Here is a 13602-nt window from a genome sequence, read left to right as displayed (position 1 = left end):
AGAATTCAAACAGGTGAAAGAAAGCAGTATTGAAGCAAAGCAAGCAAATTTATTAAAAAATGCACTCGGCATAGCCGAAACCAGTTTGGCTCAGTGGATAGAGCGTAGGCCTGCGGACTGAAAGGTCCCAGATTCGATTCCGGTCAAGGGCATGTACCTTGGTTGCGGGCACATCCCCAGTGTGGGGGGGGGGGGGGCGGTGCAGGAGGCAGCTGATTGATGTTTCTGTCTCATCGATGTTCCTAACTCTCTATCCCTCTCCCTTCCTCTCTGTAAAAAATCAATAAAATATATTTTAAAAAATTATTTTTAAAAAAAAATGCACTCGGCATAAAGCACAAGTGGACAACTCAACTATCACCTGGTAGGGGTTCAAGGGGTTTTATACCCTTCCCCCTATAGGTTTCAAAGTTCCCCTGCCAGTTATCTTGGGTAGCAGACTAAGTTTCAAAGTCCCCCTCTACACTGTTGTGGCTTATCTCAGAATGTGTATACATACATCTGGTCATCTTGTTTGGCAAGTCCTATAGCGGCTGACTTCTTTGTTTAGTGGGTGATATAAAACTCCCCCCTTTTCTCCCCTTCCCCAAGATGGCTGACTTCTTTGTTCAGTAGGTAAGATAAAACTCCCCTTTCTTTACCCTTTCCTCCTTTCCTGCCCCAGCGGCTATCTTTTCTATGTAACAGTCCCAGCAACGTGGCCCTAGCACTCCCCCCAAGAAGGAAAGTCACAGAGCCCATGACCTAGACCTGCCTCGAGGCCCACCCACCTGGGACCGGAACTTCGGGTTCACCGGGGAAACCCTGAGACATTGAAAACCAAGTGGCCTTCAGTGACAGACTACACCATCCTCCACCAGGGACAAGCCAGCCTGTCTAGCTTTGCCACTGATGAGTGGCACGTAAGGAAATTCGAAAGCAGTCTCCCCTGTGGAGTCATGTCAGTACTCTCTGGTTTAATTTCTTCTTGTGGACTCATTTTGATTTAATGAGCTTCATTAAGAAACAGGTCCGGCAAAAATATTAAAAACAAAGAGAAAAAAGAAAAGAAAGAAACAGCTCCGAGATGGCAGGGTTAGGACAGGATAGGCAGCAGCATATGAGAACTGTGCTCTCACCGCTGAGCTTACCAGAAGGGAGATTTCAAACTCTACAAGACGTGCCAGGGGCCCTACACCAAGACCCTGAAATTCCACGGGGCCTAATCTCCAGCTGCAGCCCACATGACAACAGACTTGACTCTCATTTAGAAGCACATGAGCAGGACTCTGTGCCTCGTCTCTGAGCACCTGAGCGTGAGCAGTGTGCTCCAGAGTCCAGGAGCTTTGGCAAGGGTGGGCTGTGAACAGGCACCCTCGAACATCACTGCTGGGCTAGCTGACCAGATGTGTGCCAGGCATCAGCCCCTCAGAACCTCGTGTGCTTGTATTGCTAATGTGGAAATAAAGAAAAATACAGAACACAAAAATAGAAAATATCACAAATTCAGAAGTCTTAGGCTCATGTTTGCACAAGCACAGACAGGGCCATCTCAGTGATATCTATACTATGTGGTTTGTGACTGAGGCACAGCTATCAGCACGCTGCATTAACATCATGTCACCATTCCACAAGTCTGCACCAGCCCCGTAAGGAGAACCTGATGATGTACACTTGGGGTACTCACACTTATACAGCAAGGAACTGGACCAAGACTAAGACTCCTGGATCTCGCCCCTTCCTCCCTCTTTCCATCCTTTCTTCAAGTTACATAACAAGCATGTGCTACATTTCTAGAGTAGCCAGGCTGGGGTTTTTTGTGTTTTGTTTTTTGGGTTTTTTTTTGGAAAAAGAGCAAGAATTAACAATGCATTCTCTTCAAATCAATTCCCTCTACTGACCTTTCCCACTTCTCACTGGGTTAGCATTTGACCTATTTGTGAAGTGCTGGCTGTAAAACCATATATCTACCCTAAAAGCATAAAAAAGAGAAATGCTAGCCTTTGACTCTTGAACATTTACTGGAAGCCAGCATACTCCTCACTCCAGTTCACGCACTGGCAAGAGTGGGTTGGATCACTAATACTAGGTTGGCTGAATCCCTGAATCTCACTCCCAGGGGACCCAAGGGAGTGTTGATGGCAAATGTTTGTGCACAGAAAATCCGATGCTTTTTATTTAGATTTCAATGGGAGAAATTATACAGAAAGACTATATCCTGCATTTAGGTCAGGACACCGAACCTCCCAGTGGCCATCCCTTTTCCATTGCAACAAAGTAGTGGTGGTGTCGAGTTCCTAGTGTGTTTGTGGAAATCCAGAAGTGATCCAGCCAAGCTGCAGGTCTCCAGGGGAGGTTTGAAGCCTACATCCATGAGCCTGCGCCATGGGACCCGGGGCCTGAGCACGGGGGCTGCCAGGACACATAGATGAGGCCTTGGCCAAAGCCTAGAGCACGGTGCCTACAGTCATTTGTCAAGAGAATAGGGAGGGCAAAGGCAGGGCAGAGCCCAAGTCACATGCTGTCCCGGGAGACCCCTGACCTAGGTTCCTAAACTGAGGGAGGCAGTGAAGACAACCCTGACTGGGAACCCCACGCCACCACTCCTCTCAGCCTGCCCAGCAATGTTCTGAGGACCAGGAAGGCCTCCCAGCCTCTCAGACAGCCCACCCCCACACACAGCTAGGTTCTCCATGCCCATGCTGCAGGCCCAGCAGTAAAACTCAGCCCTTAAATTCAGAATTGAATGCACTGCCCAGCCAAACATCATGGATAAATTGGATGCGACTTGTCCCTAAGGGCTGCCACTCCGTGACACCAGGTCTTGAAAATAGCGAGGAACAAAGGAAGAGAATGACAGGCTCTTGCATAAGATTCTAAACAGAAAATATCTCTGTTGACATGTCACACTCCAGCTCCTTGTTTCCTTTATAGAGCTTTTGCACTTGGCTCCTTTCGATCACTTCCGGATTTCCACAAACACACGTCCAGAAATGGACACGACCACTACTTTGTTGCAACAGAAAAGGGATGGCCACTGGAGACCTGAAAATAAGAGGGCTGAGTGTCCTGAGTTAAATGCAAGATATATTCTGTCAAATTTCTCCCACTGAAATCTAAATGCAAAAGCATAGGATTTTCTGTGCACAAACATTTGCAACCGACCTAATTAGAAGCACAGTTTTTATCTCTTTCGAATTTGCACATAAAAGCTTCACCTATGCCCTCTCTTCTGCTTTGTTTTCTACAGTTTCTCACAGCCTTGACCAGAAAGAAGCGGTAGACATCACCCATTGCAAATGAGGAAACGGAGGCCCAGAGACCAGATGCTTGTCCCAGGCACCAGATGCACACAGCAGGAATGGGACCTCACACAGCAAACAGGCTGCACACGTGCACGAGTGTCAGCTGGTTCTGACTTAGTTTTCCCTGCAGGAGACCCCACATGCCCTGTAGGCACCGAGATCTGACACTCTCCGGCACACTCGGGGAACAAAGGAAAAACAGGGCTCCAGGTAGAGATGAGGGTGCATGTCAGGGCTCCAGGTCATTCTGACCCTCGGCACTGCCCCTGGACACCTACCCAGGAAACAAACCCTCAGAATCAGGACTCTGACCCCCAGGCTGCCTCCCCAGCTGCAGACAGACACCGTTCAGTGTAGCTTTGGATTTAGGATGACACACACGACTCAAATGAGGCTCCCAGAAGCAAAGGCCCCATCAATGAGCCTCCTGAGGAGGCTCCTGGAACAATTGTGCCTCAGATTACCTGGGGGAGTGCCACCAAGCTCCAGGAATAGTGGAGATGGTTCACAGGGCCCCATTCAGTTCAGCAGGACCCGACCCATTTAGAGACCATCACCCGAGGGGGGGGGACAGTCGTGAGCATAATGCTGTGGTGGACCTGCCAGCTCCAGTGCCACCTGCCCAGGTCACAGCTGCTATGACCATTTACGTCACAAGGCAAGGGGACATCCATCTGCCCGGTTTTATCAGGTACTTCCCTCCCGAGAGACATCTCAGGTACAAAGCTCCTGCACGTAAATCCCCTGCAAATATCATGTGACTATGAGTGTGGGTGTTTAACATATAACTGCTGGCATTAGAAAATCTACTAGAACCCTAGCCAGTTTGGCTCAGTGGATAGAGCATCAGCCTGCGGACTGAAGGGTCCCGGGATCGATTCCAGTCAAGGGCACATGCCCAGGTTGTGGGCTCAATCCCTAGTAGGGGGTGTGCAATGAGGCAACCGATCAATGATTCTCTCTCATCATTGATGTTTCTATCTCTCTCTCCCTCTCCCTTCCTCGATGAAATCAATTAAAAAAATATATATATATATATATATTATATATATATTTGACTATATATATATATAGTTTTATATATATATATATATATATATATATATTTTTTTTTTTAAATCATGCCCTAGCTGGTTTGGGTCAGTGAATAGAGGGTCAGCCTGCAGACTAAAGGGTCCCAGGTTCGATTCTGATTAAGGGCGCATGCCTGGGTTTCGGGCTTAATCTCCAGTAGGGGGCGTGCAGGAGGCAGCCAATCAATGATTCTCATCATTGATGTTTCTCTATCTCCCTCTCCCTTCCTCTCTGAAATCAATAAAAAAAATATTTTTTAAAAAATCAACTAGAGACGGAAACAGGTGAGAATCATGACCCCCTGGGGCAGAGGCACCAGTTGTAAGAACCCTGGGGCCCTGGCTGCAAACACTCGGTGGGGGCTCTGCCAGCCTGGGAATGGGGCCTCCTCAGGGCCAGAGTCTCCAGTCCCCCTGGGCACCAGCCACTCTGAGGTACAAGGCAGGACACTGCAGACAGGACACCAGCCTGGGTTCATACCTGGCCCTCACCACCAGCTGTCTCCACGGCCACCACCCTGCTGGCTCCCAGGTGGCCTCTGCTCTCTTCCTGCACTTGGCTCTGCTGGCAGATTCAGTGCAGAGTCCACCCTTCCTCGCTCTGGGGCTGAAGGGCAGGCCTGCGGCTCCTCTGCTCCTTAACCCCCTCCTAAACTTTTTGCATAGAAAACTGTGTATAAAAGTTATGTGTTCTATTTAATTCTTATGCCTTGGGGCTTGTAAGTGGCTTCTGGTCCTTCTCACAATAAAAAAAATTTTTTGAAGATACCAATGAAATTTTTTGAAGATTTTTAAAAAATAAATAACTAGGACTGCCTGGGACTCAGCGCCCCTATATGTCTGTTTTGAGATACCTCAGCCTATCTATCGGCAATGAGTGGCTGGCCCAGCTCATCCTTCCAGAACCATGCCCACACACCTAAACTGACTTGCAAAAGCAGGCTAAGATCCTGGAGGCCCAATGCTGAGGAAACCAGAACACAACTGTGGGAGAGACAGTGGGTGCATCCCCTACTTAGATGCCACCCGGATGCCTTGAAGCTCTCCCAACACACACCACCAAGGCATGTGAACTCTGGAGCAGTGTTCTCCAGTTTCTTGCAAGAAACCTCAGTGACTGCCCAGAACCTGTGCCCCTCCCCCAGGCACAGGCTCCAGTGCCCGCAGCAGGAACTGGCCTTCCAGGACCTGTCCTGAAACCAGCCAGGGGCTCTGAGTGGACAGCATGAAGAGGCAGCCAGGAAGCAGGGAGACCAGGTGTGTGTGGCTGAGGTGGGAGCTGGCACCACGAGGTTTGGGTAAGCCAGTGAGGCTATGTAAGAGACATTAACAAAAAGACATCATGACGGGGAGATTGAAAGCATTTTTGGTACATTCTTTCTAAAAGTACAGAAGTAAGATGAAGACTATTAAGAGAGGACTCTACTGACTGCAGTAACCCAGCTCCAAGCACCAGCAGGGCAGATGTTCCAGTCATCAACTTCCTTAATGCTCACAAAGCCGCCATGACTTAGAGAGGCACATTAACTTGCCCCAAGCCACACAGCCAATTAAGTTGTGGGTGGAGTCAGTCAGGGCCAAAGTACCAGCAGGGTTGCTCCATCCCACCCAATACCCACATCCCAGTTGCAGACTGGAATTTTCTGGGTGCTCTGTAGTGTGGGGACAGATGGCCATTAAGACCCAGTGAGAGCACTGGGTTCCAGGTTCCATTCTGATCAAGGCCACCTGACCAGGTTGGGGGCTTGATTATCAGTAAGGGGTGTGCAGGAGGCAACTGATCAATGTTTCTCTCTCATCATTGATGTTTCTATCTCTCCCTCTCCCTTCTCAGAAATCAATAAAAATATATTTTCAAAAAAGAGACCTGCTGGCCCCCAGGCCACACAGACCGCCTCCCTTGGTGCCAAGCAACCAGCTCCTTTAGAGGACCTGAGAGACTGCGGGCCCAGTGACTGCTGACCTGGAGAGTCAGTCCCTGGAAAGGAGGTTTCACTGCTCACAGGTGAAAGCAGCCACTGACAACCTGGCCACAGGTAGGCATCTCTGCTCCCCTACAACTCTATTGGCAAGATCAGTATTCAGACGGCTGCTTAAGCTACCAGCAGTCACTGCTGCTGGAGGAGAGGAACTGAAGGACACATGTGCACGGGGCAGAAAGAGGAACTGCTGTGCGACTGACACCACTTCCTCCGGCTGCCCTCAGGTGACTGAGGGTGGGACAGCTGATGGCCTGGGGCCGGTGCCCTAAGCAAGCTCTTCTCACTCCATTTTTCTCTTCCAGTCCCTAAGGGAACGTGGAAGAGAAAAATGACCCAGGACAGACTCAGCCCCCATGGAGGAAGGAGAATTCACACTTACACTGTCCATAAAGAGAACTTCATGGGGGCACTGGGCCCAGAGTCAGAACTTGAGACAAGAAGGTAGGGGACGGTGGGCACTGGGTCCCACTCAAGCTCATCCTGAGAGGGAATGTGAAGACTTCGGGGAAGGGGGACCAGTTGTAACCCATTGACTCTAGGGCTGGCTTTGACAGCATTGACTCTAGGGCTGGCTCAGGTCAGAGGAGCCTTCCCGTTAGGCACGCTGTGAAGAGATGACCCCTCTTCTGGGAGCCAGCACCCGCTGTACTAAGGGGAGGAGGAGGACTGCCCCAGGACACAGGGGGACCCTTCCCTCAGGTCCTGAACCAACCTCGATGCGTGGTCAGGGCTAAGAACAGACCCAGAGCCCCATCCTCCAGCAAAGTGTGAACTGACATGCACCAGGGTCTCAGGACACCCACTCATGGCCTCAGGCTGGCGCACAGCTCTCATCAGGACAGGAGCCACTCTAAGAATTCGGCCAGTTAAGCCCTTCACCTCTGATCTAGTTATACTGAACGTAATCTACCATTTCCACTCAGAATAATCCCCACTTCTCTTGCCAAGTGGCTTAAAATATCATATTTCCACCCACAGCCCCATCACTTAGCCCTGTCTATAAAATGCCTTCCACTCTTTCCAATGCTGTCTCTTGCCAACAGCAAGTACACCTGGAGTGAGCCCAAGCAAAGAACTGAAAAGGGCAAGTCATCAGAAGCACCATGATGGCCCCACCCCTCAAAGACCCACCTGCTGCCACAGAATCTGCAAACCCAAAGCCAGGACACTGCCCTGTCAGGGACCAGAGCAAATAGGCAACCCACAGTTTTCTCCCGGACGGGCTCAGCTGCAGAGACCAAATCCCCTCAATCTTACTTCATCTGAGTGGTTTACCATCAACAAGTAGTCGTATTTCCTATTGCCCTTATACTCTAAAGTATCTCCACATTGAAACAGGGGCTGATTCAGCTCTAAACAAGGTCTAACCTGTTCAACAATACCTATGGGCCAGCTAACTTGGAATACAAAGGACATAACCAAAATGAATCACACATCAAGTATTTACTAAGCACTTCCGGGAAGCAGTATTACACCTGGCCAGTCCCTAAGGGAACGTGGAAGAGAAAAATGACCCAGGACAGACTCAGCCCCCATGGAGGAAGGAGAATTCACACTTACACTGTCCATAAAGAGAACTTCATGGGGGCACTGGGCCCAGAGTCAGAACTTGAGACAAGAAGGTAGGGGACGGTGGGCACTGGGTCCCACTCAAGCTCATCCTGAGAGGGAATGTGAAGACTTCGGGGAAGGGGGACCAGTTGTAACCCAGCTCCCCACCTTCCCTAGCAAGCCACCTGCCCACTTCTAAAAAAGCACTCTGAAAATGTCCTGTAACTCCAACTCTCCCACATGGCTTCATTGACTGAGCTCCCCACCAGACAGTCTTCCTTTAACAGCAGGCCACAGGCATTCTCCCAGTGAACTCCAAACCCTTGGAACTCCTCCCCCTTAAATCTCCCCACCCAACCCCTATCCAAGCGCCACCTTCTGCAAGCCCAGGTGCTCAATAAACACTAGTCCAACGCCCAACAGGGACTCTTCCACCAGGACCACGCTGAGCTTCAGCCCTAGGATTATCTGCCAGGTAAGCTTTCATTCATCTTAACTAGGAGGTCAGGGCTTGAGATTTTTACCTGTGAATCAACATCCTGTTTCTCTTCCATTTTGTAATTACTAGTGTCCCACTCCTCCAAACATCCCCTCCCCTCCTCCCTAATCCTCAGATTCCTCTCTCAGGGTTTAGTGACTCTCTGGACAGTCTTTTTTTTTTTTTTTTGTAATTTTTGTTAATCCTCACCAGAGGATAAATTTTACTTATTTTAGAGAGAGGAAGGGAGAAGGAGGGAAGGAGGGAGAGAAACATCTATCAGTTGCCTCCTGTACCAACCCCGACTGGTATGTGCCCTGATCAGGAATCAAACCCGAGACCTTTCAGTGTACAGGACGACACTCCAACCAACTGAAGCACACCTGGCCAGGGCTCTGGGATATTCTTTCATCTAAACCAAGGAGAAAGAAACTGAAGAGACCAAGTATCTTACACATTTTCTCACTCGAAATAAAAAAATCCTACTCCTATATCTAATGTGAATTAGCATTACTCTTTCTGACAAATTCACATTATCTGTGATTAAAATTAACCCTTATTTACTAGCAACTATTTTATTTTATGAGACAGAAACTGTAACTGCTACTTTACCTTCATGTTATAAATTTCTGTTTTACATTTTAGAAAACAAATATGGCTAAGCAGATAATTGGAAAAGCAACAACACAGATATATTCTGATAGATTAATTACCCTCCCTCAGACAACTATTACAGTAAAGCATGAATTTTTAAAGTTGTCTTGAAACAGTCAAATAAAGGGATGAATGGACTTAACTGTGCAAGCTATAGTTAACTGGCACAGAATCAATTGTTTCAATGTCGAATAGACAGCCATTGCCTCAAAACAACCCGAAGGACAAGAGCAATTTAAAATCTGACTCAATACACGAAACAGGAACGCCAGAGTAGCAATGCTAGTGAATGACCACTAAGACCCACTGTTTAAAAAGAAAAACAAAACAGTAAAACATACACCCACACTATAAAAGGAAAATCATAGCTCACAAAGCCTATTTCTATACTGGAGATGACTGTCATTTTCTGGGAGGTTAGTTCTCTTAGACTCTTAAGACTTAGAGAACTTGCTCAAATAAGCAAAGGAGGTATCTGAGGAGTGAGGGTGGGGTGGAAGGTGGGGAGCGAGAGGGCCAGAGGGCTGGCATCTCAAACTCTGATTTCTATCCATGAGTGGTGGTTTTGCAATAACTCAAGAATTCTCATTTCCTGATCATAGGTCATGCCACCCTGAGGATGGTCTCTGGCATGCCTCTCAAACTTGAAGGATGTGAAGTTTGTTTGGAAGCCTTATGCCTGGCAAGTGCTGGGCTGGCAAGGAATGAAGCCACGTGCTATTACATAGGCCCAACTGAAAGACCCAGGAAAGTAAGAGGAAGGCTAGTGAATTCCCTAGGATAAATATAGGTAATAACTATATTCCAACAGCCTTTTCTGAGTTTCCATCCTATACAGCTTGTATAGCTTCCGAGATACTCTGCCTTGGCCACACAGTCTTGTAAATGTAATCAACAAAATAATTTACTTTCTATTACTATCTGGAACAACAGTGTGAGCATTATATTATACGAAGACAAGCTGCAAACCAGCCTAGAAATTCCTATCCTTTTGCTAGGGCAGTGGGAAAACTAGGATAGTTAGAAAGCAGTCTGAAAGAGATTTCCTACCTGGCCCTTCCATGACTTCCCTTATCCACCCCTTAATATGAACAACATTCCCTTTGAAATATCGCTCTGTGGACATCACCTTCTTAGAATGCTAAACGGGGTGCGTGTTGTGGCTGGAAACAATGAAGCACCAATTCTCTAAATGCAAGTCACTGGGAGAGGAAGACGACCGTGTCAACTCCCCCTTGCCAACATTAAGTCAAACGTCTGGAATGTGAGAAGCGAAGGACGCCAGGGTTCTCTGGTTCCAAACCCAGTCAGTACCCTGGGACGGAGAAGAGGAGGTGCTGACACACCAGGGGCCAAAGAATCTAGGGAGGAAAAGAAAGTAGATCCACTACAAGTCCGGGATGTGGGAAACCTCTCGCACCGAAGATCAGTGAAGGCTAGATAGAGAGACGCAAGGTGGAGCGGCTGGGGATCCTCGAGAGTAGTAGGTGCTAGGGCGCCATCCCCTCTCCTCCCGGCCGAGAGCAGGGAGCTTGGGGAGTCGGATCGAGCTAGTGACAAGGGGAGTGCGGGGCTCGGAGACCCGAACGGGCCTCCTCAGCATGGGGCAGGGGGTGAGCGGCGGGCCGCAGGCCAGGGCGACCCGGCCCCTTCTGGCCGGCCTGCGCGGCCCTCACCTTATCCGAGTCCAGGTCGGGGTCGGCCTGGCACAAACGGTACAGGAAAGATTTCGGATCCCGGCACAGCGTCTGCCGGGTGGTGAGAAAATACGTGCCGCCGACGTTGAGCCGGACCCACTTGGACACGCTTCCGGGGCGCTGGGCCAGGGCGCCGAGCCCCACGCTGCAGCGGCGGCACAAGCCGCCCCCCAACCCCGCCCCGAAACCGCCTGGAGCCGGCTGTAGAAGCTCGCAGTGATTCTCCGCCATGATCCCAGCAAGCCCAGCCACAGCTCCCCTTCACCGGAAGCGTCCGTTCTTTAATACCTTCCTCCGAGCTCTGTCCCGCCCACGGGTCCGCCCTGCTAATGCGCCCGCCCGGGCGTCACGAGGTAGACGAAAATTCCGGTCCGGAAAAGCCGAGGATCGTGCCCTCTTCTGGCCAGAGAAGGTTGTGACGTGGTCTGTGATGCTCACGTAGAAGTACAGAGATGAAGACAGGCGCGGGGCTGGAGCTTGGCCTCCCCATCCCCGCCCCACTCCCGGTCTTAATACAGGTCACGACAAAGATCCACCATAGCCGAAAAATAACTACACCGGTCATCGCCATTGTCTACGCTCTACATGCTTTTTTAATCTTAATCTTGTTGTTGAAAGTATTACAGCCCTAGCCGGTTTTCAGTGGTTAGAGCATTGGCCTGTGGACTGAAGGGCAGGGGTTTCGAATACCGTCAAAGGGCATATACCTAGGTTGGGGAATCCTTGGGCGTGCAGGAGGCAACCAGTCCAGAGACACAATGATGTTTTGCTCTCTGTCTCTCCCCCTCCCTTCCACTGTCTCTTAAAAAAATCAATGGAGCCCTTGCTGGTTTGGCTCAGTGGGTAGAGCGGACCAAAGGGTCCTGGGTTCGACTCCCGTCAGGGGCACAGGCCCAGGTTGCGGGCTCGACCCTCCCAATAGGGGGCATGCAGGAGGCAGCTGATTGATGATTCTCTCTCATCATTGATTTTTCTATCTCCCTTTCCCTTCCTCTCTGAAATCAATAAAAAATATTTTTTTAAAAAAATATCCAATGAGGATTAACAAAACAAAACAAAAGTATTACAGATGCCCTTCCCCTTTTTCCCCCATTGACCCCCTCCACCCTGCTCCCACTCCCTCCCCAGGCCTTCACTGCACTGTCTCTGTCCAGAGGTTATGCATATCCTAATATATAAAAAGCCAGGGGCTGTCACAACCGAAACAACCGGACAGACGACCAAACAGCAGGCTGTGTGGGGCGACCAGGCTGGCAGGGGGGTTAGTGAGGGATGACCAAACGACTGAACAGCAGGCTGCATGGGGCAACCAGGCCGGCGGGGGTGGGGGGGGGCAGTTGAGGGCGACCAGGCCAGCGGGGGGGGGGGGGACAGTTGGGGGTGACCAGGCTGGCAGGGGGGGGCAGTAGAGGGCAACCAGGCCGGCGGGGGGGGGGCAGTTGGGGGTGACCAGGCTGGCAGGGGGGGCAGTAGAGGGCAACCAGGCCGGCGGGGGGACAGTTGGGAGAGACCAGGCCAGCAGGGGAGACAGTAAGGGGCGACCAGGCTAGCAGGCAGAGGCGGTTAGGAGTGATCAGGCTGGCGGGGGGGGGCAGTTAGGGGTGATCAGGCAGGCAGGCAGGCGAGCGGTTAGGAGCCAGCAGTCCCAGATTGTGAGAGGGATGTCCAACCACCGGTTTAGCCCCAATCCCTGGCATCCCCTGAGGGGTCCCAGATTGGAGAGGGTGCAGGCTGGGCTGAGGGGACTCCACCCCGTGCACAAATTTCATGCACTGGGCCTCTAGTCCTATATAATAAAAGCCTAATGTGCAAATTGTCCCCTCCAGCGGGCGTTTGGGAGACCTGAGTTGGATCGTTCACTATGACGTGCGCTGACCACCAGGGGGCGGCACTGAACATGGTGGGTGTGGCGACCCGGTGCTGGTAGCAGGCGGCTGTGGAAGCACTGCAGGTCGATGGGCCCTGACTGGAGCAGGACGTGACAGGATGGTGGAGCAGGTGAGCAGGCAGTGCCAGGCCAAGGCGGGTGCAAGCAGGAGCCTGATCACCCTGCTGATCACCCCACAGACAGCGACCAGCGTCAGTGGCAGGGGGCGGGGCTGCCGCCCAGCTCCCAGGCGCTGGGGGGAGGGTAGGGGGGCAGGGGGCCCGGCCCCAATCGATGGTCCTGCAGGCAGGATGGTGAAGCAGGTGAGGGGGCAAGGGGGGCAGTGCTAGGCCAAGGCAGAGTGCCAGGTAGGGCTGTTGGGCTGTGAGGCTGGGGGTGCGAGCTGGGGCCCGATCTCCACAGGCCACCTCGAGGAACCCCACCCGTGCACCAGGCCTCTAGTACGCATCTAAGTTCTGTGGTTAATGTCTTCCCGCTTCCACGCCTTTTTATTACAAGACTACCATAGATACGCACAAAATCATCCAGCAACTACATTGAAGCACAAATATTTTTTAAAAGGAGGAACAGACTCATCAAATTATATGATTAAATCATTGACCAAATAGAAAATTTATATAATAAAGCCAGAAAAAAGTTGTAAAGTATCGTTTACAATAATTATTCACATTCAATGCGGTATATCAATACATTCAACAACCTGGCCCCAAACATGAATTCTATCCAAATAACTTATATATTCAATTTTAAATAACACAGATTGAATTAGAGGCCAACAATAGCCAGCAAATAACCTTATATAAGAATAAAAATACATCCTGGCCGGTTTGGCTCAGTGGATAGAGCGTCGGCCTGCAGACTGAAAGGTCCCAGGTTTGATTCCGGTCAAGGGCATATACCTGGGTTGCGGGCAAATCCCCAGTAGGAGGTGTGCAGGAGGCAGCTGATCGATGTTTCTCTCTCATCGATGTTTCTAACTCTCTATCCCTCTCCCT

The 13602-nt window shown here is 50.4% G+C and overlaps 1 protein-coding gene across 1 annotated transcript in view; it reads right to left on the bottom strand.

Moving 5' to 3' along the window:
* KCTD5 (potassium channel tetramerization domain containing 5) overlaps positions 1-10978 on the bottom strand; it is a 35687-nt gene extending 24709 nt beyond the window's left edge. Inside the window, exon 1 of the mRNA XM_079782894.1 lies at positions 10699-10978. Coding sequence (XP_079639020.1) covers positions 10699-10950 — 252 coding nt within the window. The 5' untranslated portion in view covers positions 10951-10978. The remainder of the gene's footprint in view (positions 1-10698) is intronic.
* Between the last annotated feature and the right edge of the window lie 2624 nt (positions 10979-13602).

This window comes from Cnephaeus nilssonii, assembly GCF_951640355.1.
Source record: "Cnephaeus nilssonii genome assembly, chromosome: 2".
Classification (NCBI taxonomy): Eukaryota; Metazoa; Chordata; class Mammalia; order Chiroptera; family Vespertilionidae; genus Cnephaeus; species Cnephaeus nilssonii.
This window is presented reverse-complemented; position numbering and strand designations above follow the sequence as displayed.